The sequence below is a fragment of the Melanerpes formicivorus genome, unplaced genomic scaffold, assembly GCF_026170545.1.
Source record: "Melanerpes formicivorus ecotype bairdi unplaced genomic scaffold, bMelFor1.0.p_v2 SCAF_12, whole genome shotgun sequence".
NCBI lineage: Eukaryota > Metazoa > Chordata > Aves > Piciformes > Picidae > Melanerpes > Melanerpes formicivorus.
This window is the reverse complement of record NW_027142364.1, coordinates 773,067-799,593: the sequence shown is the minus strand read 5'-3', so window position 1 is coordinate 799,593 and position 26,527 is coordinate 773,067. Positions and strand designations below refer to the sequence as shown.

The window sequence follows — 26,527 nt, the reverse complement described above, 5'->3', positions numbered from 1 at the left end:
GGGGGTGGGTGTTCCTTTGTTTATTTTTGCATTTCTGGGTTTAAAAAAAAAACCAAACCCAACAAACCAAAGCAACCAACAGACCCCAAAAGCTACAGCAGGACAAGAACCACACACATCAACAACTACCGCTGCTAGCTCTGCATTCCTGGGCTTGCCGAAGGCTACACCGAATACCATGCACGCACGGACGACACGGCAGCCGCCTGCCGGGAGCTGCTCTTCAGCAGGGGGTGGGAATTAGCAACTCACCCTAAAAAAAAAACCACAAAAAGAGTTTTTTTTCCCCCCTCTAGCTAAATAAATGCTATAAAAAAATGAAAGAAGAGGAAGAGGAAGAGGAGGGGAGAGAGGTGAAGAGGGTCGGGCTGGGCGGACACAGAGGGAAGGGCGTCAACTGTAGCGTTCGCTCTGGAAGCGCGGCGCGAAGTTGCGGACGCTTTCGTTCTCCTGGGTTGTGATCAAGTCTATGATAGCTGTCAGCACGGCTGTCTCCCTGGATTTCACATCAGCCCAGTCCACAGGATGGGGGGTTTCTATTTTCTCTTGCAGGAGATCGTCAAGCTCTTGTCGTAAGTTCTGCAGCGGCAGTTGGAATGAAGGGGAGAAAGGCAGCAGCAGTTAGAGCCATGGACAAACAGCAGCGCTCCGGCAACTTCAAACTGGAACTGACCAGCTTGGAAGAGACCTTGGAGATCATCCAGGCCAACCTATCACCCAACACCATCTCATCAACTCAACCATGGCACCAAGCACCCCATCCAGGCTCTTCCTAAACGCCTCCAGGGATGGGGACTCCACCACCTCCCTGGGCAGCACATCCCAATGGCCAACCTCTCTTGCTGGGAAGAACTTTCTCCTCACCTCCAGCCTAAACCTCCCCTGGCACAGCCTGAGACTGTGTCCTCTTGTTCTGGGGCTGGGTGCTTGGGAGAAGAGACCAACCCCCACCTGGCTACAACCTCCCTTCAGGAAGTTGGAGAGAGCAAGAAGGTCTCCCCTGAGCCTCCTCTTCTCCAGGCTAAGCAACCCCAGCTCCCTCAGCCTCTCCTCACAGGGCTGTGCTCCAGACCCCTCCCCAGCTTTGTTGCCCTTCTCTGGACACCTTCCAGCATCTCAACATCTTTCCTAAACTGAAGAGCCCAGAACTGGACACAGAACTCAAGGTGTGGCCTAACCAGTGCTGAGCACAGGGCACAATGACTTCCCTGCTCCTGCTGGCCACACTCTTCCTGATGCAGGCCAGGATGCCTTTGGCCTTCTTGGCCACCTGGGCACACTGCTGGCTCATGTTCAGCCTACTGTCAACCAGTACCCCCAGTTCTCTTTCTGCCTGGCTGCTCTCAGCCACTCTGCCCCCAGCCTGTAGCACTGCCTGGGGTTGGTGTGGCCAATATGTAGAACCCAGCACTTAGATGTACTAAATCTCATGCCAACCTCTTGGTCCCCCTGCTCTCCTCTCTAACCTGCTGTCCTCCTGCCAGTTCATTTCAAGATTAGTATCTTCAGGGTCACAGAATGGGTCTAGGTTGGAAGGGACCTTAGGAAATCATTAAAGTCCAGCCTCCCTGCCATGGGCAGAGACATCTCTTGGCTAGACTCAACTGCTCAAGGATTTATCCAACCTGGTCTTGAACACCCCCAGTGAGGAGGCATCCACAACCTTCCTGTCTGAACCTACCCTTCCTCAGCTTAAAACCATTCTCCCTCATCCTGTCTCTAGACATGGAAAGTCCCCCTCCAGCCTTCCTGTAGAATACAGAATTCACCAGGTTGGAAAAGACTTCAGAGACCATCAAGTCCAACCTCTCACCCAGCACCACCTGATCAACCAAACCATGGCTCCAAGTGCCTCATCCAGGCTCTTCCTAAACACCTCCAGGGATGGTGACTCCACCACCTCCCTGGGCAGCACATCCCAATGGCCTGTCTCTCTTTCTGTGCAGGATCCCTTCAAGTACTGGAAGGCAGCTCTAAGGGCCTAGCAGTTTTACCTCTTCTGGCAGAGGAGCATTTTTGGCTGCAGTTGCCTTTAACAGCCTATACATCCATTGGCTGTTTCAGGATTAAAACTGAATCAAGGTCTATTCAGCTGCTCCTTGGAGCTGGAACTTCTTACTGCCAGCTGAAGAGCCTCCCCTTCATCTTTCCATACCCATGAGGATATTCCATAGGCTGATCAAGCCCTCCTACAGCTTTTGCTGTGGAACTAGAGATGAAACTCCTCCTCAGACATGTTTCAATCCAAGCTATGATTCTTCTCTGAAGCTTCTCATTTTTCATTATCCCCAAGCCCTTTCCAGCAGAGGCTGCCCTGGTTGAACAAGAACATCCTCCCCCAGAGGGCTGATGCCTCAGCAGCCACACAGCCTCAGTCTCCTTAGGCAAGCTGTTGATAAACCCCATCTGAGTGTCTGCTCCAAAGGCCCAACACAAAGAAGTCCCCAACTGCTCAGGTCTGCCCTGTGATGCAGACTGCTCCGAATGTTCTCCTCACTGCTAGGTTGTAACTTGCACTCATCCACACCCTCCCAGGAGACCTTTGTGCACTTGAACTCTCACTGGAACATTTAAAACATTCCCTGCCTGCAGTGAGAAATCAGCAGCTACAGAGTGCTACCCAACACAGAAACCTCCAAGAGCAATCAGTGTCCCACCCTGAGGAGGCAGCAGTCACCTTAACCAAGTGTGCTATCCTTGCTGGAGACTGGAAGACAATCCACTCGTCCACGGCGATGGTGTCCTGGTCTTTATCCTTCTGAATGGAGATATCTCCCCCAAAGAAGAGGAGGCAGTAGGGAGAGACCTCTGTGCAATCATACAGGTAAATCTGCAGGAAGACAAAGCTGCCCAGTTAGCCTTCACACCACCTCCAGTGACATCAGCAGGCCTTAAGGAACCTCCTAACAGAATCCCAAGAGGTGATTATTCAACCCTGCACAAAGATGGAGCAGCCCAGCTGGTAAAAGGGACAGGAAGTCAGACAGAACAGGGACAAAGAACAGTCCCACAGAGCCCTTCCTGCAGCATGGTGAAATCCAACCAACCACTCCATAGCAAGCAGAGGACATGAATAAACCTCTGCACATTCAGAAGTGTTAGGGCTGGATTGAAATGAAATAAAATCACAGCTGCTGTGGCCTGAACCTTAAACCACACTCTGCCCCTCTCCCCCCAGGGAAAAAAACCAACCACAAACCCTCAGAAGAGAGTCATTTGTGGGGAACAATACCACCAGTGCCACACAGAACATCATCTGATGGCATGTAAAAGGAGTGACCCAAGACAGGAAGGCTCCAAGAGAAAAGAGAGACTTCACCTCCCCTTTGAACCTTGACCCAAGCCTAGCAAAGAGCTGCAGCAGGTCAGTGACACCCAGAGAAAGCCTCCACTTACACTGCTAGTTCTCATCTTCAGGTGGTACACCAGCCAGTTGTAGTGGAACTCTGTTTCTTCCACATTCACTGATTTGGGGTGAATATTAACTGTCCCATCTGTCTTGGTGCAAACTTTCACCCTGAATGGAAAAACAAACACACATCATTTTTTATACATAAATACATAATACAAATGGCAGGGGGGTTATTTGAGGGTTAAAAATCAGCATCTTGAAAGTGTAGCACAGTCATGTCCCAAGCTCAGAACTCCTCCAGTCCTCTACCAGCATCAGCAGCGCTGAAAGGAGAACTCCTTGCCCAAAGGATCCCAGATGAAGCTACAGGATGGCTCTTGCAGGCAGCACCCCTCTACCCAAAGAAGAGGGCTGACAGCCTGCCTCTGCCTCCCTCTCTCTGCCCAAGGAAGAGGGCTCACAGCCTGCCCCTGCCTCCCTCTCTCTACCCAAAGAAGAGGGCTCACAGCCTGCCCCTGCCTCCCTCTCTCTGCCCAAGGAAGAGGGCTCACAGCCTGCCCCTGCCTCCCTCTCTCTGCCCAAGGAAGAGGGCTCACAGCCTGCCCCTGCCTCCCTCTCTCTGCCCAAGGAAGAGGGCTCACAGCCTGCCCCTGCCTGCCTCTCTCTGCCCAAGGGAGAGGGCTGACAGCCTCATCACAGGTGGTATTCCTTATCCAGAGGAAGGACTCCAAGGTTACCTAAGCAGAGTTTCAAGCCATTTCTTGCCTAGTGCACCATACCATTGAGCACACAGCCAGCTCCAGCATGCAGCAGAGGCACCAACTTCCAGCAGGTTTGCAGCCTCAGAGTCATGGAATTGTTTGGGTTGGAAAAGGCCTCTAAGACCAGCAAGTCCAACCTTCAACCCAAGGCCACAGTGGCCATGAAACCATGGCCCCAGGTGCCATGCCCACACATTTCCTGAACACCTCCAGGGACAGTGCAACCCTAAGCAAGCCATTCCCAATCCCTGAGATCATGCAGTGCCATGGGCAGAGACACTCCCCCACTAGCCCAGGATGCTCAAAGCCTTATCCAAGCTGCTATTAAAGGCTTCCAGGGATGAAGCATCCACAGCTTCCCTGGGCAACCCACTCCACTGTCTCACCACACTCACAGTAAAAGACCTGGAGGTTCCCAGTGAGCCCCCAGTCACAGCACTGGTGCACCCTGGACTCAGTCTACCAGGGAGTATCTACTGACAGCATCAGCTGTGGACAGGTGGACACCACACAATTTCAAGTGCAGTTCTGACTACCTGTTCCTACTCCTTCCACAGAAGTCACTTTTTGTTTGCTTTCACTGCAGGCAATAGCTGCTTCTAGCTTGCTGTTTCCACACTACACATGAAAAAGAGCTGACCCAAATGTTTCTCAGCTCTTCACTTTGCCTTAAATCACTTCTGTGTTCTGAGCAGTGGACTTTTGCTGTGAGGAGCAGGTAATGAGAACAAACAGCCTGATACCAGCAGCAGTGCCAAATCAATACAGCAGACTTTCTGGGCTCTATCTTGCCAAATAATAAGAAAGGAGAGAGTCTCAACTGCTGCTGTGGAGCCAAGAGGATGGTAGCTCTCCTCCAGCAGCAGTCTTATGGACAGAACATTATCCATGGCATAAGGGCACACAAATTACTGCACAGACCTGCAGCGATCCAGATGTTAACTTAAGACTAACAATCCCTTGCTCTTCATCTACCCTTCTTAAACAGAGCAGCCCACAGCCATGACTTGAGCTACAAAGCCTTACTCAAGCACTCAGGCCACTGTTGAAGGACCTAATGTAGAAAACATCTCCAATGCAAACCAACATAGAATCAACCAGGTTGGAAAAGACCTCAGAGGTCATCCAGGCCAACCTGTCACCCAACACCTCTTGACTAAGTAAACCAGGGCTTCAGGTGCCACATCCAATTCCCTCTTGAACACCTCCAGGGATGGTGACTCCACCACCTCCCTGGGCAGCACATTCCAATGGCCAATCTCTCTGCCTGGGAAGAACTTTCTCCTCACCTCCAGCCTAAGCCTCCCCTGGCACAGCTTGAGACTGTGTCCTCTTGTTCTGGTGCTGGGTGCCTGGGAGAAGAGACCAACCCCCACCTGGCTACAACCTCCCTTCAGGGAGTTGGAGAGAGCAAGGTGGTCTCCTCTGAGTCTCCTCATCTCCAGGCTAAGCAACCCCAGCTCCCTCAGCCTCTCCTCACAGGCCTGTGCTCCAGACCCCTCCCCAGCTTTCTTGCCCTTCTCTGGACACATTTGAGTGTCTCAATGTCCTTCTTAAATTGAGGAGCCCAGAACTGGACACAGGACTCGAGGTGTGGCCTGAGCAGTGCTGAGTTCACCAAACCAAAGCCTTACATTTTCCTCTTCTTGCTGAAGCTTGGCCGGATCTTTGCGACTTTTGGATACAAGCCAGCGCAGATGACTGCTTTGAGCAGCTTCTCATTATCTGTGGAAGACAGCAGAGGAAACAATGCAGTGCTGCAAACAGGCTTCAGCTATCTCACACATCTCATTTCCTTCCATTTTCACCTGAGTTGGTATTGGATTTGGGATCCTTGGGATCTCTGCTACTCACAAACCCAGCTGCAAGGAGATGCTCGGCAAACTGTCCCTTCATGTTATGCAGCATCTAGGAGACAAGATTGGTCCCAGAGTGATGCTGTGCTAAAAAGGCTGTCCCTCCTTCCCCCACAGGCATGCTTCTCTCCCTCAGTCAGGCTTTACCTGCAGTGTATTTGCAGACAGGAAATACTCCCAGCAGTAGTCCTTCTCTGTTCTGAAGCCACGCCGCCGAGTCTCCTCCCAGCCCTACCACGGAAAACCACAGTTGGGAGAGCTGCTTGTGAGTGAACCAAGGGATTAAAAGACAGCAACAACTGGAGCTCACACAGGCAATTCACATTCTCCTCCACAGGAGGGAAAGCAACCCCTTTGTCCTCTGTTTATGGAAATGCAGCACAGAGCAGAACCCCACAGCCTTGCAGCCCTGGAATCAACAGCTTGCTTTGTCTGTGCTGAGGGAATGCAATCCAGCCACGCTGCACACAGCTTCACCTGGAGGTCTCAACAGCCCAGGGCAAAAACTGCATTCCAGGCCATTCATTTCCTTCTCACCCCAACACTATACAGGTACATCTCCCAACACTTAAGTCAGCCTCAGCCTCATGTAGAGGCCAGAAGAACAAGAGTGACTTACTCCGGTGAGGTAGCAATAACATTATCACAGAATTATTGAGGCTGGAACAGACCTCTGAGATCTTCAAGTCCAGCCTATGACCTAACAGCACCACACTGACCAGCCCATGGCACTGAGTGCCACATCCAATCTTCCCTTAAACACCCTCCAACACCTCCCAGGGCAGTCCATTCCAGTCTCTAATTCCCCTTTCCATGAGAAATTGCTTCCTAACATCCAACCTAAACCTCCCTGGCACAGCTTCAGGCTATGCCCTCCCCTCTTGTCACAAGTTGCCTGGGAGCAGAGCCTGACCCCCACCTTACTACAAGTCCAACCTAAGTTATACTGTGATACAACTTCCCTTCAGGTAGTTGTACAGAGTGATAAGGTTTTCCCCTGGGTCTCCTCTTCTCCAGGCTAAACACCCCCAGCTCCCTCAGCCTCACCTCATCAGACTTTCCCTCCAGTCCCTTCCCCAGTGCTGTCTCTCTCCTCTGGACCCACTCCAGCACCTCAAGATCTCTCTTGCAGTGAGGAGCTCAGAGCTGCACACAGTGCTTGAGGTGAGGCCTCACCAGTGCTGAGCACAGGGGCAGAATTCCATCCCTAGTCCTGCTGGCCACACCGTTCCTGATACAGGCCAAGATGCCATTGGCCTTCTGTGCCAGCTGGGCACACTGCTGGCTGGCAAACAGCACTGCCAGGTCCCTCTCTGCCAGGCTGCCCTCCAGCCACCCATCCCCCAGTCTGTAGTGCTGCAGGGGCTTAGTGTGGCCAAAGTGTAAGAAAACAGGACAAGTGCAGAGGCCTAAACTCTTGTGGATAAGTCTGTGAAAGAAACAAAGTCCCTGAGTCCAAAGACATGACTCCTCACCACTGGAAGGGTGAAAATGAAGAGTCTCTTTCTGTAAGAGTCAAGAAATACTACAGAGCACAAACTCCTCAGTTAAAAACCTGATGAAAGCCCTGAGAACAAAGGCCTGTGACTGGAATTGCAGAAGAGAGCCCTCAAGACTGAGGCATGCCCTACCGTGAAAGCATTCACCACAGTGAGATGGTCACTCTTGGTGTTCTTGGACAGCTCCTTCCTTCTGGCATCTGCTACTTTCTCTTTGCCCTAAGAAGAAAGAGAACCTGTAAAACATTCATAACTGTGTTCCTCAGCAAGATCCACATCTACAGCATGCAGCAGGACAGGAAAATGAAAGCTACTGCCTGCAGTCTGTAGGTAAAGGCCCTCGTGGTATGGGAAGGCAAGCTTTTGCCAATAAACATGTAATTAACACAATGAAGTGCTTGAAGTTAATGTAATTAACACAATGAAATGCTGTTGTACTGCAACATCCCACTAAATTCTGATATCCTTCTCAGATTCTCAACACCTGATCTGTAACTCAGAGTATCATAGTATCAGTCAGGGTTGGAAGGGAGCATGAGGATCACCTAGTTCCAACCCCCCTGCCATGGGCAGGGACACCCCACACTAGGTCAGGCTAGATCTCCTTTCTCTTGGAAACTTTACCAGAGGAATGACAAAAGGGTCTTTAAAGCTGAGGCTGGCTGCAATTGTAAGCACTGGATCCAAGCAGCAGAATAAAGCTCCAAAGAGGATCATTTTCCCAATGTGTGGCTCAACTGGCAGTCGGGCTAGGTGGACACCCAGTGGGGTCAGCTCTTCCTGTCTGTCCAAAGCATTCTGTCAGAAGAAGAAAACAGGGGGGGAAAACAAAAAAGAATAAACAGCATTTGAAATGGGGAGGATTTCCTTGAAACAGCCTCTGAGCACACCTAGAGGACAAAGGAAAGCTGGGGGCACAGCTAGCTGCAGTAAGGTCTGACAGGGAAGTGAGTAAGCAAGTTGTGGAGCAAGCTCTGTTAGGTCCAAGGAAAGGGCAACCAGCTTGAGTTGTGTTTCAAGCTGCTTACTAGGGCCCAGTGTCCCTCTGGACAACAGTATGAAGGATTATACACTTAAGTGTCCTTCTGTTCTCCTGATCAAACTACAAATATCATCAGAGCAAGCAGTGAGTGCTACAAATGTGTCCCTGATCTCCCCTTCCCCAGCATCCAAAGAGACAATGACACACAAGACCTTTCTCCCATAAGCTTTATCTGCCCACAGAAAAAGGGTCTCAAAGTCTCTTCTTGGTCTCTCCTCCCAGGCACCCAGCCCCAGAACTAGAGGACACAGTCTCAAGCTGTGCCAGGGGAAGTTTAGGCTGGAGGTGAGGAGAAAGTTCTTCCCAGAAGGGGAAATTGGCCCTTGGGATGTGCTGCCCAGGGAGGTGGTGGAGTCACCATCCCTAGAGGTGTTCAAAAAAGGACTGGCTGTGGCACTTGGAGTCATGGTTTAGTTGTCAGGAGGTGTTAGGGAATAGGTTGGACTTGATGATCTCCAAGGGCTTTTCCAACCTGGTTGATTCTATGATTCTAAGTCTTCACTAACCTGGCTGGGACAGGAAGGCTCAGTGGATGCAGTCATGAGCAGAGTGTTAGAGAAGCAGCTATATATCTGCAGGGTGGGCTGCAGAGGCATCACAGAATGGTTTGGGTTGGAAAGGACCTTTAGAAGCCATCTAGTCCAACCTCCCTGTGTTTTAAGCCATTTAGAAAGGTCCTCAGGCACTATGCAGCCTATGAACATCACACATTATGTGGAATTACTTCCTCTGTTCAGCAAGGATAGATAAGCTCTGCACAGTGCAGTAAGGGGCTGCAAATGTCCAGACCTGCACAATCAGAACTGTCTGAAACACACCACAGTAATGTGCTTCTGAAGAGGTTTGTCCTTGCAGTGCATTAAGCAAGACTTTACCAGCTCCATTAGGTGATTTATGGCCAACAGGACGGCATCACGAGACGGTGGATCCATGAGCTTGCTCAGAAAAGAAGCAATTCCACCAAGTTTTAGGATCTGAAAGGAAATAAAGGAAACAAAAACCAAACCCTGCAGCAGCTGAAGAATGATGGCTACCTAAAACTGGTAAGCAGTGAGCACACTAATTAAAGAAAGGGTGAGCAATTCCCAGCTTGAGCTCGAGTGTCACACGTTCATTTGCATCCTTGCTTCTTAATTAGCATTAGTGATGAATTTTGAGACACAAGGAGCTGTTCCCATTCAGCATGCACACACATGCTGGTTCTCAAGCAACTCAGTGCAAACTGCCAAACAGGCAACTCCTGCCACTTGTAAAGCCACTTCTTACTAGAACTCCTTCCAAGCATCATCTCCCTCCTTTTGCTCACCGACATTCTCACCTAAGCTCCCGGGGTTAAAGGGTAGTTGGGGGAGAGGAGGGGAAGCACAGTCCCCTCTTTTTGTTACTAGACTTCAGCTTTTGTTTACACCAGGCAGTTCTCTTCTGGGCTTGATGCCTCTAGAGACAAGCATGCACTTTGCAAGAGGTGCTGCAACCATCAGCTAAACGCTTTGTACTTCGGGCGTCACAGAATTCTGACCTGAAGACAGCCCTAAGCTCAGAGCTGCATTAACTTAACCTCTCAACCTCTTACTCCAATGGGCAGAAGAGAGCAAATTGGAAGATTCCTGTGTTTACCTTGATTTGTAAGCAGAGCTCTTCCAAAGGTGTCCTCAGGATCTCTGGTAGCTGGTAGTCATCTAGGAGGCTGGCACGGAGTCCATTGTAGAGATGGTAGCAGTGGCCTGGCTGAACTCTGCAATGATTCCAGTCAACAACTGTTTGTTTGGGGCTTCCCCCCCCAACCACCACTATGATACTGTGACACTGTGGCTGTGTTTGTTTCTGAACAGCTTTCCCAAGCTCCTCAAGGACTCAGAGATGAAGTGTGTAGAAGTAATTTCAGCTTTCTGACCTGACCCATCAAAAGAGGCATGCAGAACACAGAAAACACTCCTGTCAGCTGCTCAAAAGCAGCAATGGAGAGACCAGGGAAGGTCTGAACAAGGGAGAAAGAATTCCACAAGGTGCTTTGAGAGGGATTTAAGATAACTTGGTATGTGGCTAACTGATGTTAAAGTGTAGGCTGCTGTGCCTTTAACGTGTTGTGGCCTCACAAATCAGGTAGGAAGGCAAAGACAACCCACAGCACTGTAACAAAATGCAGGACTTTTTATGGGAAGGAGGAAACTCAGGAGTTAAAGGCAGCACCAGTCAAGCCAGTTTCCTAACACAGAAATCATTCTTTCCCCAAGAACAAGAGAGAGTTGTGCAGGTATCTACTGCTGGGCAGGGAACCAAATCCTATCTGCGGCACACCTGTGCCCAAGGGCTGATGGAAACCCTGCCCCAAACTCTGCCCACCCCCCATCACTCTTACCTTCCTGCTCGACCTTTCCTCTGCTTGGCATTAGCTTTACTAACCCACTCTGCTGCCATGGTGCTGATGTTGTTCTGGGTGTCAAAGTGAGTCTCCTTTATTTTCCCCCCGTCTATAACGAACACGACGTCGTCTATTGTGATGCTGTTTGAGCCAGAGAGGGAAGCAAAGCAGCTCTTCAGCTCTGCAAACTTCAGCTGGGATTTGAGAGCCTCTTTCCCCTCCCCCTCCCCAAGGACAACAACAAAAAGATCTGTGTTTGGAGTTTTCATTAAGAGTTATGTTCCCAAGCAGCTCAAGAAAGAGCTTGGTTTGTTCTCCTAGGCTTGGCAGAAGTCCCCACATGGAGTTAGGAAGCCTGCAGAGGGGACAGGCAGCTCAGATTTATCAGGTACTGAGTCATTGGAGTAACATCCAGGCTTTAATTGTTTAAAACAATTAAAGGAAAGCTGCTGTTTAGTCTATGAACATGTCTAAAGATAGAGGGGAATGGTACAAAGATGCATTGCTGGCTCAAGCTGCACCAGGGGAGGCTTAGGCTGGATGTTAGGGAAGTTCTTCCCAGAGAGATTGGCCATTGAAATGTGCTGCCCAGGGAGGTGGTGGAGTCACCATCACTGGAGGTGTTCAGAAGCCTGGATGAGGCACTTGGTGCCATGGTTTAGTTGATTAGATGATGTTGGGTGATGGGTTGGACTCAACAGTATCAAAGTTGGAAGAGACCTCAAGGATCATCGAGTGCAACCTGTTACCACAGACCCCATGACTAGACCATGGCACCAAGTGCCACATCCAATCCCCTCTTGAACACCTCCAGGGGTGGGGACTCCACCACCTCCCTGGGCAGCACATCCCAATGACAAATGACTCTCTTGGTGAAGAGCTTTCTCCTCACCTCGAGCCTAAACTTCCCCTGGCACAGCTTGAGACTGTGTCCTCGTGCTGGCTGCCTGGGAGAAGAGACCAACCCCCACCCAGCTACATCCACCCTTCAGGGAGTTGGAGAGGGCAATGAGGTCACCTCTGAGCCTCCTCTTCTCCAGGCTAAGCAACCCCAGCTCCCTCAGCCTCTCCTCATAGGGCTGTGCTCCAGACCCCTCCCCAGCCTTGTTGCCCTTCTCTGGACACCTTCAAGTGTCTCAATGTCCTTCTTAAACTGAAGGGCCCAGAACTGGACACAGGACTCAAGATGTGGCCTAACCAATGCAGAGCACAGGGGCACAATGACCTCCCTGCTCCTGCTGGCCACACTATTCCTGATGCAGGCCAGGATGCCCTTGGCCTTCTTGGCCACCTGGGCACACTGCTGGCTCATGTTCAGGCAGCTGTCAATCAGCACTCCAGGTCCCTCTCTGTTTGGCAGCTCTCCAGCCACTCTGACCCCAGCCTGTAGCTCTGCCTGGGGTTGCCTGCATGCAGACTCAATCTCTTATAGAATAGAATTAACCAGGCTGGAAGAGCCCTTTGAGATCACCGAGCCCAAAATATCGCCCAACACCATGGAATCAACTAAACCATGGCACCAAGCCCCCCCATCCAGTCTCTTCCTATATGGGGTGCTCTCAAAGGTCTTTCCTAACCTGGTTAATTCTATTTTACTCTATTCTATAATTGATGAGTTCTTTTGCTACAGGGATGACGTATCTCTGCTCTGGACACTCAGCTCTTTACCTGGTCTCTGCAATGTTGGTAGCAATCACAATCTTCCTTACTCCTGGAGGGGTCTTCTTAAAAACCTGCAATTACCCAGGGCCCATTTACACATTTGGCAAAATCCAACTCAGCCTTCATCAGAGTATGATAATTTTTTTTGGTAGTAGTAGTGAAATAGGACAACAAAAGCAGAGCATACCTGGGTCTGGTTAACAGTGGGCATCAGTGAATGTAAAGGAATGATAATAAACCTGTCTGAACAGTAAAAAGAATCAGTAAGAGAGGTGGTGTAAGCACAGAGGAATTGGGCAGGAGAACAACAACAAAGAACAAATCAGCAATGGAGAACAGAGGAAATATTGCTGCAAGCCATCTACTGCTCCTTGCTCTGAATTCAGAGGCTCAGGTAGCAGAGTGGCTGGTTCTAAAGTCAAAAGGTGTAAAGGATTTGGTTGCACTTTGCTGTCAGTTTAAGATGAGATATGAAATGATGTAGAGTCATTTATGTTTCACTTTTTTTTGTTCTCAACTCATTAAATAACTGCTCAAGCTTCATAAACTGACCACCCTCCCACCTTCCCCCCAAGACTGACCACCCTCCCCCCAGACTGACCACCCTCCCACCTTCCCCCCCAGACTGACCACCCTCCCACCCTTCCCCCAGACTGATCACCTTCCCCCCAGACTGACCACCCTCCCACCCTCCCCCCAGACTGATCACCTTCCCCCCAGACTGACCACCCTCCCACCTTCCCCCCCAGACTGACCACCCTCCCACCTTCCCCCCCAGACTGACCACCCTCCCCCCAGACTGACCACCCTCCCACCTTCCCCCCAAACATCTTTATCCATGCAATGCCCACAACACAAGCTGTAAGGACACCCAGGTGGATTGTCAAGAGCAGAGTTAGATGAAAATCTGAGCCATGCAAACAAGACAAATTGAAATGGGTCAGACAGGCACAGGGTATTTCAGTTCCTGTTAAAGGTTCTGGGAATAAACAGGATTCCAAGGCAACTGCCAGCAATGCAGGAGACAGAGGCTGCTGGAGAATCAAGAGAGGAAGTGAACACAGGATGAAGAAAGTTTAGTTTGGAGTGGAAGTTGCCATAGCTATGAGCAAGGACAGAAGGGAAAAGATGCAGAGCTGAGATTCTGCCTCAGATTTTCCTCAGTATGGGAGTGAGCAATGAGGGCCTTGTCATTAGCAGATGAATGACACACCATGGACATGCAGAAAATGCTGAACACTGCAACCTGAGAGGTCAGAAAAAATAATCAACCCAGAGCAGGGCCTGCAGTCCCATGCCAAAACTAAAGAGTTCAGCACTAACTCTACTGCTAGAACTGTAAGATTGTATTGTTACCTGATTTAAACATGACCTGTGACATCAGGAGATCATGCAGGGTGCTGATGTTGTCCCAGCCTGGCAGGAACACCAGAATTGCTCCATCCTACATTGGGGAGGGGGGCAGGGAAAGAGAGAGAAGGGTCTTCAGAGCATCTAAGCCAGGTTTAGATCACTCAGGCAGGAAAAGCACTGAAGAAACTGCACAGTGTGGATGTAAGGCAGTGAACATCAACTCCACTGCTCTTGCTCTCACCCCCCTTCCACTGCTGGGGAATTCATAAGGGAGGTTTAGTGGTGCACTGAAGAGGCTTTCAGTTAGTCTTCTACAGCTGCTTCACAAAAGGAGCTTTTGCTACAGACTACAAAAGAAATGCTACCTTTGACAAACAAAGGCCCTGGCACAGAAAGAACTAAGAGCTAACAATTCATTTGGAGGCTTATTACTTTCCATCAAATAACTAAGATGCCCAATTAATTTGAAGGCTTATGTAGAAGCTTAGCCAAGAGAAAAATGCAGCAATTGGATTCAAAATGGCTGCTTTTGAGCCACCCTTCAGCTATCTGTCCTGTTTTCAATGGGATAATCCCTACTCTCAGTTAAAATCCAGGCTCCTTTTCCACCCCTTGCTCAGGAGGGACCATAAATAAGCACATCAAATGTAGCTGTGAGCTTCCCAAGTTCATGTGCACAGCTCATGGTCAAGGAAAGGCTGAGGTGTGTGCTCCCCTGTCAGCATGGGCTCTACCCCATCAGCTATGTTCTAAACCCAGGGCTGAGGCAGCCATTAGATAGTTAAAGCTGTGGTAACTTTGCAGAAGGACAGAAATGATTCCTCTTCTCATCTGTGATGACCCAAACTACCAGCTCTGGCACTGCCAACAGCCAGTGACCACAACTCAGCCCCAGCACTGAACTGTGCAGGTAGCAGACAGAAGGGTACCTCTTCTTCCAGAACAATGTGTCTGATCAGTGCTGCTATGAGGTCCAGGTCCACCTTGTCATCATCCATCATCTCCAAGGCATCTATGGTACCCTGTGAATACCTACCAGCAAGGAAAGCACACATTGGTAACTTACCACCACACACTGAAGTTTCTGCTGTAAGGCTCTGCCATCACACCTCTGTGACCCACTACTGATCAATTTATTTCTTTGTCTGTGCAGTTACTCTACCTCCAATGTGCTCCTGAGGCTGTTCAGTGGGATGATTATCATCAGCCTGGAACAGTAAGCTAAGAATTGCCATGGTATGCTTCAACTGCATTGGAAGCATCTACATGCTTGCCTTCCTCCTGATGGATTCAACACCCCCAGCACCTAAACAGCCCAAAGCCATCCCTTAATCCTCTCCCTCACAGGGAGCACAGGAGGCATCACATCTGTTCAGCCCTTTTCTTTCCATAGTGTTAGCTTTCCTGAACTCAAAGAGAGAGGGAAAGGGAAGGAGGAGTACAAAGGCAGGCCAGACAGATACAGCATTGAGGATTTTGCCCTTAGAAAAGGGAGATGAAACCAAGCCCTCTGCAGTCATTGTGGTTACCAAGCTGGACACACAGACAGTCCCAAAAAGTGCAGAGGACAAAGGACAGGAAAAGAACAGGAAGATGCTGCTCCTGAAATAAACCAGCCAGGCTATCCAATTCATCAGCTCACACAGACAAGCCAGGCACTCAAATGCTGGCCAGCAACAGAATGTTTCAAGTGGCCAATCTCTACCAGATGCACAAAAATCAGCTGGGTTTTAAGCCACTCTAGAGGCATATTAAAATGGTCTGAGGAAAAGGTGGTGGTGAGGGTTTCTTCCTGTTGTGCTGGGTTTGTGGGGCTGTTCTGCTTGCTTTCAGTATTCAGTATTCAGTATTCAGTATTCCTAAGGTTGGAAGAGACCTCAAAGATCATCAAGTCCAACCTGTTACCACAGACTTCATGACTAGAGTAGGGAGGACACTACTGCCCACTGCAGGCTTGAACTCACGACCTATCCCATTAAGGGTCTGATGCTCTACCAACTGAGCCACCTGAGGGGCAAACCAGCACATTTTGTGTTCTGTTGATTCTGGGACTAAGAGACTGTGAGATCTCTCTCAAAGGAGACTGAGAAAGGGCAGAACTCATCAAAAGAGAGCTAATGATCAAAGCTCAGGGCTTCACTGTCTTCATGGTCTGAGGCTTCAGCACAGTGAAGGCTGGAAGCTGCAGACAGTGAAGACTGCCATGGACACCACCACCACCAGCAGCAAGTGACTGGCAGCTCTCTCACAGGCAAAGGAAGCCAGCAAACTCTCTGTGGTAGCTCAAGCACTCCCACACCTGCCAGCCAACGGCACAGCCAGTTCCAGCACAACTGCTCTCCACGGGGGCAACTCTCCCAAACAAAAGCAGACTTCTGGAAGTGGCTTCTGTGTCTCAGACAAGAAAGCTCTAGAAACACAATGCAAGCAAACAACCAGAGCCACTGGAGCCCAACCTTCCCCGCAGCTGCCTCAGGTACTCTGGCCATCGCTCCCTGTAGATCTCCTCCTTCTCTTCTTTCTCCGGCCTGCTCACGTGGCCCTGCATGAAGCCTTTCTTCCAGCGGGGGCGACGGTCTGTGCTCTCTGGAGTATACCTAAACACCAAAACCACAAGCACACAGACCTTCACACCAAAGTCACAAGCTAATTAATTACAGAATACAGAATTAACCAGGTTGGAAAAGACCTCAGAGATCATCCAGTCCAACCTACCACCCAACACCATCTCATCAACTCAACCATGGCACCAAGTGCCTCATCCAGGCTCTTAAACACTTCCAGGGATGGTGACTCCACCACCTCCCTGGGCAGCACAGCCCAATGGCCAATCTCTCTTGCTGGGAAGAATTTCTTCCTAACATCCAGCCTAAACCTCCCCTGGTGCAGCTTGAGACTGAGTCCTCTTGTTCTGGGGCTGCTTGCCTGGGAGAAGAGACCACCCCCCACCTGGCTACAACCTCCCTTCAGGGAATTGTACATAGCAAGAAGGTCTCCCCTGAGCCTCCTCTTCTCCAGGCTAAGCAACCCCAGCTCCCTCAGCCTCTCCTCATAGGGCTGTGCTCCAGACCCCTCCCCAGCTTTGTTGCCCTTCTCTGGACACCTTCCAGCATCTCAACATCATTCCTAACCTGAGGAGCCCAGAACTGGACACAGGACTCAAGGTGTGGCCTAACCAGTGCTGAGCACAGGGCACAATGACCTCCCTGCTCCTGCTGGCCACACTCTTCCTGGTCCAGGCCAGGATGCCATTGGCCCTCTTGGCTGCCTGGGCACACTGCAGGCTCATGTTCAGCCTACTATCTACCAGCACCCCCAGATCCCTTTCTGCCTGGCTGCTCTCAGCCACTCTGCCCCCAGCCTGTAGCACTGCATGGGGTTGGTGTGGCCAAAGTGCAGCACCCAGCACTTAGGTTTGTTACATCTCATGCTGTAACATACCCAACTGGATGGTTACATTTGGTTAAGAGCCTCACACTGACTTTCCTGAAAGAGATCTTGCTTATAAACCCAGGCCTCACCTCTACTATAAGCACCTAGAGAAGAGATCTGAACAAACAGAAAGAGTAGCTCAGTTTAGTAGCCTGGAAATTCACCATGCCAAAATCTCCAGGTAGCCAGGTGACATTCTTCATCAGTGCAAAAGCTACTGCAGAGGCCTGGCATCCACATGAGGAAAGGCTGAGAGAGCTGGGTTAGTTCAGCCTTGAGGAGAGAAGGCTTAGGGGAGACCTTATCACCATGGACCAGCACATAAAGGGTGGCTGCCAGGGGGATGGAGACTTCCTTTGCATAAGGAGTCCCATGGAGAAGCCAAGGGGTGATGGGGAGAAGTTACTGCTGGGGAGGTTCCTAGTGGAACAATCCTCTCCCAGGGGAATTGGTGGAGTCCCCCACAGTGAGTTTTAAGACTCAGCTTGCCAGGGTGCTGGGCCAGCTCATTTCAACTCTACTGCTACCTAGAAAGCTTGGACCAGGTGATCCTTGGGGTCCCTTCCAAGCTGGCATCTTGTGATACCAAAGGTGCCTTGAAAGGTTTTCTGTTGGAAAACACAGCTGGGTCTCCCTTAGCTTATTTATTGGTGTTGGAAATATACTAAGCAAAAAACCCCAACCCCCCCATCTATAATACTGCTCTGAAAACACACTCACCTCAGCTTCTCAATGACATCCTCAAGAAGATATTCCACCACAGGGAAAGTGAAGCCAGGTATGTGGATCATTGGACAATGATCTGTTGAGGAAGGCAGAGCTCAGCTTTGAAACAGCAAATGAAACATTGTACTGAGGTGATACAGGCAATAAACACTCTCCACTATTCCTGCAGCACACTTGGAAGGGACCTCTAAGATCATGCAGTCCAATCATCAATCTAACACCACCATGGCCACTGAACCACATCCCAAAGTGCCATGCCCACAGGTTTCTTGAACATAGGGTTTGGTTTGAAATTCTCATGGGAGGCACCAAACTCAGCTCCAAATAAAGCTGTTCAATAAAAGCAGCAGAGGTAGTAATCAGCTGCTTGTTCTCCAGCCTGCTCACCTGGTTCCAGCTACAGGATTATAGAATCACAGAATGCTCCAGGCTCAAAGGGACCTCCAAAGGTCCAACCCCTCTGCAGTCAGCAGGGACATCCTCAACTAGATCAGGCTGCCCAGAGCCCTGTCCAGCCTCACCTTGAATATCACCAGGGATAGGGCCCCAGCCACCCGCCTGAGTTTCAGTGTTCCACCACCCTCATGGTGCAGAACTTGCTCCTAACTTCCAATCTAAATTTGCTCTGCTCTAGTTTGAAGCCATTGCTCCTGGTCCTCTCTGCAGGTCTTTGCAGACAGGATGATGCTGGAAGACTGAACAACTAAAGGCTTCCATCTGGTTTCCCACTCACACCAAGACTTCTACAACATGGGAAGCATCAGTAAATACCTAAGGTGAAAACACCCTGGAGATGCTGTCATAGAATCAAGAAGGTTGGAAAAGACCTCAAAGATCACCAAGTCCAACCTGTCACCTGAGACCTCATGACTACTAAACCATGGCACCAAGTGCCACATCCAATCCCTTCTTGAACACCTCCAGGGATGGGGACTCCAGCACCTCCTGGGCAGCACATCCCAATGGCTAACAACTCTCTCTGGGAAGAACTTCTTCCTCACCTCCAGCCTAAACCTCCCCTGTCACAGCTTCAGACTGTGTCCTCTTGTTCTGGTGCTGGTTGCCTGGGAAAAGAGACCAACTCCCACCTGGCTACAACCTCCCTTCAGGGAGTTGTAGAGAGCAATGAGGTCTCCCCTAAGCCTCCTCTTCTCCAGGCTAAGCAACCCCAGCTCCCTCAGCCTCTCCTCACAGGGCTGTGCTCCAGACCCCTCCCCAACTTTGTTGCCCTTCTCTGGACACCTTCAAGTGTTTCAATGTCCTCCTTAAACTGAGGGGCCCAGAACTGGACACAGGACTCAAGGTGTGGCCTGAGCAGTGCTGAGTACAGGGGCACAATGACTTCCCTGCTCCTGCTGGCCACACTGCTCCTGATGCAGGCCAGGATGCCATTCTGAACAGCAATTGCACAAGCAACCTGTGCTGACAATGAGGTAACAGTGAGTGCAAATAAGCAGCTCCAGTAGCTGGCACCCATTTGTAAAACTGAAGTGTTGACCTCTCTGGATAATCCTAAAATAGGAGAAGTGCATCACAGTGCCTCAGTGAGTCAAGAGGGGCAGTGACAGGAAGCAGGTCACCTACCAAAGTACTCTGAGAACTTCTCTGCATTCAGAGTGGCGCTCATCAGGATCACTTTCAGATCCAGGCGGACGTTCAGCAGGTCTTTAATGATGCTCATTAAAACATCTGACTGCAGGTTTCTTTCATGAATTTCATCAAGGACCACATGACTAATGCTGGACAAGTGCCTGAAAGAGAAGGGCAGGAAGGGAGACGTTTGTTTTTAACAGAATGAAAGAAAGCAGAGGCCAGGCTGCTAGAAAGAGCTGGGCAGTGGAGCCAGCTCATAATCGCGTTGGGTCTATTAGAGAGGAGAACTTACTTGTCTGACTGGAGCCACTGCAGGACAATCCCCGTGGTACAGTATAAAATTGAGCCTTGTTTCCTTGGCAACCGACTGCAAGAGACACATCAACAGTTCCTCAGTTCTCCTCTGCACTTCACAGGGCACTTTAAAAGCTTCCAAGGAAGACAGAGCCGCTCCAGACATGATGAAGTGCAACTCATTCTCCAGCCTCTCGCTCACAGCTCGGTGGGAGGAAGGAGGACTCGGGCCAGAGCTGCAGCGTTTGCATTGATGGGGGAGGAATGATTTGTGCTCTGATGGGCCCTGGCTCCCCAGCCATCATTTCTCACCATTTCCACACTGGCCTGCTGAGCCCAGGTTCTTGCAGCTATCTCAGCTCAGCACGGATGACAGCTAACAGACAGCAGTGTTAACATCCTTGACCCAGTAGCAAAGCAGCACACAAATGAGATTCTACGGACTCAGATTACACTGCTGAGAGGAGTAAGCTGTTTCCTCTCACTGGCAGAGCTTCTCCTCAGTGATAACTGAGGCTCCATTATTTGCTGGCAACATTGCAAATCTCTTTTCCAAAGGGCAGATGACCCCAAATGCAAAGGTTTCTGCTCTGTGGCACTAGATCTATAATCTCCTGTCAATGCAGCTAACTTCATTACCTGAGCTCAGTGGGGTCACTCAATACCTAAGTGTAGCAAATACAGAGTTTTTCCCCAGAAATATGGCTTATAGCACCATTTCCTTGAAATTCATGGATTAGGGACATCAATTTTGTCTCTGGCTACAGCAGAACCCTTTGGAAGAGCTGGGAAGAGAGCAAGAGTACATGGGGTGCTAGCCACTGCTGCAAGCTGCATCAAACACAGCAAGCTCAAACTGTTTGCTGTATTTCAGAAACCTTATTCAGGTCTCCACAGGAATTCCCTTTGGAGGGGAAAAAAAAAACCACCCAGAATGAAAGCAGTTGTCCAAGCTCAGAACTACTTTTCAGGCCTTTCTTGGTTGAAGAAGGACTGCCAGGGGAATGCTCTTACCTCTGCAGGCGGATTTGGTACCCTGTACTCTTGCCACTGCCACATGCTTCTGCCCTTTCAGCAGCAACTCTCTCAGCCACCTTAGAAAAGAAAAAAAATCAAGTAAAATCAAAATAGTGCATTAAAAAAAACATGGTTCTGTTTCCCAAAACAATCCCACAAGGCTGCTCTGCAGCTTCTATCAGCAGGAAATGCCTCGAACCGAGATGTTATGGAAACCACAAAGAAACCCTCTGGGAATCCTATTTTCCTCCCCCACTGAGGGCAGTGCTTCCCACCAGCAACCCAAGGCCAGGTTTGCAACCCAGACAGTGCTTTAAAGGACCACAACCACTTAGGCATTAGCAACACACTCACTCAAAGCAGGGTGAGCTTTTCCTCGTGGGAAGTAAGGTTCTGGAATCATTTGACACTTAGCCACGACGAAGAATAATTGCTCTGCACTTAAAAGGCAAATTCTTGCTCATTAATGTACCTCTAAAAGGCCTGACACAGGAGAGTCAGTGGTGTTTGCTTCCATTGACATCTGCACTGCCCAAGCCAATTAAAATCACAGATGAGAGCCATGATTAGTTTCAGGGAAGGATGAGGCTTGCAGTGCCAGCACTCAAAGACCAAAGTGTATGAAATTGAGGTACATTAACAGGATTGTTGTTTGCAGTAGAATCCAAGGTGACTGAAAACACACAAGAAGCCTCCTTCCCTGTCCACTGCAGGCTGAAGGCTCATCTTGAGCTTTACATTTAGCATGAGCAGTTTGAGAGGTCATTAGGAATTAGTTCAGTCCTTCACTTCCAATAATCCAGCAGGTTGCACACTCAGTTCAGAAGCTTGCCCAGGGATCCTAGCCCCAGGAAGAAATGTGTTGTTCATCAAGGATTACAAGTAAAGCAGTAATGTTTTCTCTCATTTACTGGGGAAACAAATCACAACAAGCAGTAAAGTTACTCTGGGTAGGGTCACTCCCAGGCACAAACCCAGGCTGGGAGCAGAGTGGGTTGACAGTAGCCCTGAAGAAAAAGGCTTGGGGGTGTTGGTTGCTGAGAAGTTCCCCAGGAGCCAGCAGTGCCCTCATGCAGCCCAACAGGCAGCTGTGTGCTGGGCTGCAGCCAGAGCAGTGTGGGCAGCAGGGCAAGAGAGGGGATTCTGCCCCTTGGCTCTGCTCTGCTGAGACTTCACCTCCAATCCTGCCTCCAGTTTTGGTGTCCCCAGCATAAGGAGGACACACAACTGCTGGAGAGAGTCCAGGGGAGGCCACAAAGATGATCCAAGGGCTGGATCCAAGGGCTGAGGGAGCTGGGGGAATTCAGCCTGGAGAGGTGAAGGCTCCAGGAGGACCTTAAAGCTGCCTTCCAGTACTTGAAGGGATCCTACAGGAAGGCTGCAGAGGGACTTTTCAAGAGGGTGTCTAGAAACAGGACAAGGGGGAATGGTTTGAAACTGAGGGAGAGCAGGGTTAGACTGGACCTTAGGAAGAATTTTTTCAGCACAGTCTGCCCAGGGAGGTTTTGGATGCCCCCTCCCTGGAGGTGTTCAAGGCCAGGCTGGATGAGGCTTTGAGTAGCCACGTCTAGCTGAGAGGAGTCCCCACCCATGGTGGGGAGGTTGAAGCAGATATCTCTCAAGTCACTTCCAACCTGAGCCATTCTATGATTGTCAGTTTGTCAACTTACTGAGATAGCACTGATCCTCCTGGGCTGAGTGCAGACAATCCTGCAGGTAGAGCCTTTCCCCCTCTCAATGTAGTCATCCAAGATGAACTGTGTCACTTGGGTCGTCTTGCCACAGCCGGTTTCCCCGCTGATCACAGTCACTCGATTATTGTTTATCAGGTTGACAAGCTCCTGTTGCCAAACACAGGGACAGCATTTATTGCACTACTGCTCACAGCAGGCTGGAGAGTGGTTTTGGGGTGAGCTTAGGAGCAAGTGTCACAGCAGCTAAAGAAACAGACACTCATCTGTTTCTTGTCATGCCAAAGAGTTCAGCCCAAACCTGCCCATTTGCACTTCACATGCCTAAGGCTCAGGGCCTATCAAACCTGAATACTGCCTTGAAAGTTAATATCCTGGGTGAAAACAACATGAAAGAACTAAAATGAAAGCATGAATTCGTTGTTTAAACGTTTTTCCCCCTTCCATTTGCCTTCTGTGGCTCTTTAGAGACACCAATTAATAACAACCCACAGTACCACTGATGTTACACTTGGACTGGGGATCTAATGGCAGCAAGAGGGAGCAGTACAGCCATTAAGTCTGTGATTAAAGAGATTTAATTGGCATTGGCATTATATTTAATTCTATATTGGGCAAATGTTCAACATTTTATGCATAAGGAAGCATGATTTATGGGGTGGTTAATTACCCCACACAACACCCAAATGACCAGGAATGGTCTGGAAGTTTAACTAGCAGAGGAAAACAGATAAATAAATCCATGCTTAAAAGAAAGAAATGCAGCTTAAACATCTATACTTTAAAAAACAAGAAAGGAAGAAACTGATTTTACATTCAATCTCATTTGCATGAAGAATGCTGCCCCTCCTGATAAAACCACAGAGAGCCCCACAGAGACTTCTGCACTGATAAAACCACAGAGCGCCCCACAGCGACCTCTGCACATCACGGAGCAGTGAGCCTGAGCTGCTTGAGTGAAAGATGTCAAACCCAGTGTCACAGCTTCATGAAAGGCAACAAAGGTTTCCTGCTAGCCCCAGGCACACCAGGGTTTCCCCCCCCCAGCTGACAGCAGAAATGCACATCCTTTCCCATTGAACACACACTTACCTGCCTCATCCCATAGGAAGGGAGCTTCTCCCGGAATCTCTGAGGGGAAGAAAAAACAGCAGCACATAGCTTCAGTTAACATTGCAACACTTGAAGCAATTCAGCAGATTTCATCTGTGGCCCAGGCTTAAACTGAGACATAACACAACAAATGTTCACCTCATATTCATCCAAACAAGTCTGATTTCATGTGTGGTCTGCTCAGCAAAGCTGTTTCAAACCAACACGCACACGCGTCAAGCCACAGGACTGAGGCCAAAGGGAGAGCCATCTGCTCATGGCAAGGCTGTGTGAGCTGACAGCTTCACCTCTGGCTGCTAGAACAATGCAAATGACATCTTGAAGAGGCAGCTCCTTCGGAGCTGAGCTTTGTGCTTTCAGTTTGAGACATAAACGAGGGCTTAGAATCCACTGAAAACCAAAGAGAACCACCCCTTTCCCCACCCCCCAGCCAGCTAAACAATGCAAGAGCTTCACATTTTGGATTGTATGCCATCAAGCAATTGCCCCCTTCAAGTCTGGCTGTGAATCAGTGTGCTAGAGATGGGCACTGTGCAAATGCTGAATGTATTTTAGCAGAAGGAGCACCATGAACATTTCTTAGTGAGTAAATGGTACAAAAGTTACATTTTCAGGCGAGTTTAACTAACTAAACCCCCCACAAAACAAAACAACACAGTGAAAAGCTTTCTTTTTAACACATGCAAAAGTACCTGCATTTCAATGTATCTGGGGTCAGATCTCTTCTTTCTCAGGTCCTCTTTCAGTTGCTCATCTAAGTCAGCATCCTGCTCATTCTTCTCAAAGAGGTACTCCACATCCCGATCAAGAGATGTCTTTTCTGGGACCGGTCTCTGCCTGACAGGAGCTTTTTCAGCCTGTGGTTTCGCCTTTGCAGGCTGCTCTGGAGCAGGCCTGAAGTTAAAAACAGAGAACAGAAACTTCAAAGACTGTTCAGGAAGTGCTTGTCCACTGCGAATGAACCAACAAGGCAAAGCTTCGATCTGTTTGTGAGGCATCACATCCAGGAGTCACTTGGCTGTCAGGTCATGTGGACAGGGCACATGCCACTGACCCATGGAAGCTCAGCAGCTGCCCAAGATTTTGCCTCCATCTCTAGAGATATGGCATGGCTCTTTTCAATCAAAACAAAGCCAAGAGAGCAATAAAACACCTCCAGGGATGTGCTGCTGAGCCCACTGCCCGATCGCTGTCCTGCACCTGGATCGTTCACCCGGCGATCCAAACCCCTCACCTCAGGGGGCTCAGAGCAACTCTCCTGGCTGCCCATTCCACTGGTGGTGTTTCAAATCCTCCAAGAACAGCTCCTATTCCACTGAGGCTGGGAAAACATTCCAAGACTGGACAATAACTGAGAGATGGAAGTAAAATGCCACTCTGGAAGGCTGACTCCAGGGATGGGGGGAGCTGAAAAGTCCCACGGAGCTACTCTCATGGGGCCTGGAGATCACTTACAGGATTTTATGGTTCTAACTAGAAATGTAACACCCCAAACTCCAGAGTAACCTGGAGGAGAGCCTGACAGCACTGGTTACGACTGTTGCAGTGCGACAGCTCACACGGCTTCTGTGTTGCTGGGTTTTACTCCACCAGGACTGTGTTGGGTGACCTCAAAGTAACAAGTGACAGGATGAAAGGAAATGGCCTCAAGTTACCCCAGAGGAGATTCAGGGCACTTCCAAGCCTGGAAGTGTTCAAGGCCAGGCTGGTTCGGGTCTTGAGCAACCTGCTCTAGCAGGAGGTGTCCCTGCCCACGTCAGAGGGTTTGGAACTAGATCACCTCCAGGGTGCCTCCCAACCCAACCCAGTCTGTGGGTCTGTCGAGAGTGTAGTTGTGAACCTCACTAAACATAAGCATTGTGTGATGCTCCTTCCTACCAGCCTGTGGGCAGTCTGTTCAGTTCCAAGTAAATCAAAGCATCACAATGGCATCTCCTTACCCATCCTCATCCCCAGACCACCAGGACATGGCTTCTTGCTCCTTCTCAGTTTTAGACTGGACGTTGTTCAGGAGCTGCATGATTTGCTCTTCCCTGCGCTCATCCATCCGCACGACAGCTCTCTGGGGGAAGAAAAGCGCCCTTCCCATCAGCCTTCATCCAGCGTACCTACAGCTATGGCACTAACAACACCCCAACACCGAACCAGCCAGACTCCCAGGGCATGACTCGGGATGTTTAAGCTGCTCCTGAGGAGCGGCTGCAGCACGCCGAGGGGAACACATCTTCCTTCCACCATCTCACACAAGCACTTAGCAACGTGCACGCCTGCGGGCCAAGGACAGCCCTGCAGAGGCAGCGGCAGAGAGGGACAGGCCGGTCCCGGCTCCTGGCCGCTGTCGGGGGCGAGGCCTGTCGTGACAGCTTCCCCTTCACACCGCAGCCCCGCCGCTGCCGCCCTCGCCCACCCGCGGCCGGGCTCTCCGCTTGAAAGCATCGATCAGGAAGGCAGCCGTCCGCGCCCGCCCTGCCCGCCGTAGCCTCACCTTGCCCACCCTTCTGGGGAAGCGGGACGGAGGAGAGAGCCCCGCGGCCGCCCCTCACCTGCTGCCGGTCCGCCTCCTTGCTCTTCTGGCCCTGCTTCCGCGCGTACCACAGCCCGATGTCGCGGCCCTTCAGGTGGCTGGGATGACGCCCGCGGCCCCCGCCGCGGCCTCCGTGTCCCCCCGCCGAGGAGGGGCCGCCGGCGGCCGCGGAGGAGGCGCCGCCATCCCCGCCGCGGCCCCGACCCCAATCGCGGCGGTGCTCGTAGCTCATGGCCGCCGGCAACCGGCT

The 26,527-nt window shown here is 50.3% G+C and overlaps 2 protein-coding genes across 3 annotated transcripts in view; both read right to left on the bottom strand.

Annotated features, from left to right (window-relative positions):
* The window catches only part of STRIT1 (small transmembrane regulator of ion transport 1), a 221,839-nt gene that overhangs the window by 3,363 nt on the left and 191,949 nt on the right, over nucleotides 1–26,527 (bottom strand). The window lies entirely within an intron of this gene.
* On the bottom strand, nucleotides 1–26,527 carry DHX36 (DEAH-box helicase 36). Its single transcript, XM_068144880.1, has 25 exons — nucleotides 26,297–26,527; nucleotides 25,694–25,815; nucleotides 24,446–24,647; nucleotides 23,733–23,771; nucleotides 22,620–22,790; nucleotides 20,947–21,026; nucleotides 19,931–20,005; nucleotides 19,630–19,796; nucleotides 18,040–18,121; nucleotides 16,344–16,484; nucleotides 14,817–14,919; nucleotides 13,891–13,978; nucleotides 12,722–12,777; nucleotides 12,541–12,605; nucleotides 10,870–11,013; nucleotides 10,128–10,245; nucleotides 9,386–9,484; nucleotides 8,093–8,266; nucleotides 7,601–7,687; nucleotides 6,117–6,200; nucleotides 5,922–6,021; nucleotides 5,748–5,838; nucleotides 3,397–3,517; nucleotides 2,678–2,830; nucleotides 1–579 (listed from the first exon to the last, which is right to left on the bottom strand). The coding sequence occupies exons 1-25, from the start codon at nucleotides 26,507–26,509 to the stop codon at nucleotides 394–396; spliced, it is 2,961 nt and encodes a 986-aa protein (XP_068000981.1). The 5' UTR covers nucleotides 26,510–26,527; the 3' UTR covers nucleotides 1–393.

Bases quoted from the DNA above. Each gene is read 5' to 3' on its own strand.
- DHX36 (XM_068144880.1), bottom strand. From the start codon at position 26,509: ATGAGCTACGAGCACCGCCGCGATTGGGGTCGGGGCCGCGGCGGGGAT. The intron at 23,772-24,445 runs GTACTTTTGCAT...TCTTCCCCTCAG, and splicing joins CCAGATACATTGAAATGCAG to AGATTCCGGGAGAAGCTCCC. The intron at 5,839-5,921 runs GTGAAAATGGAA...TGTCTTCCACAG, and splicing joins CAAATCCAATACCAACTCAG to ATAATGAGAAGCTGCTCAAA.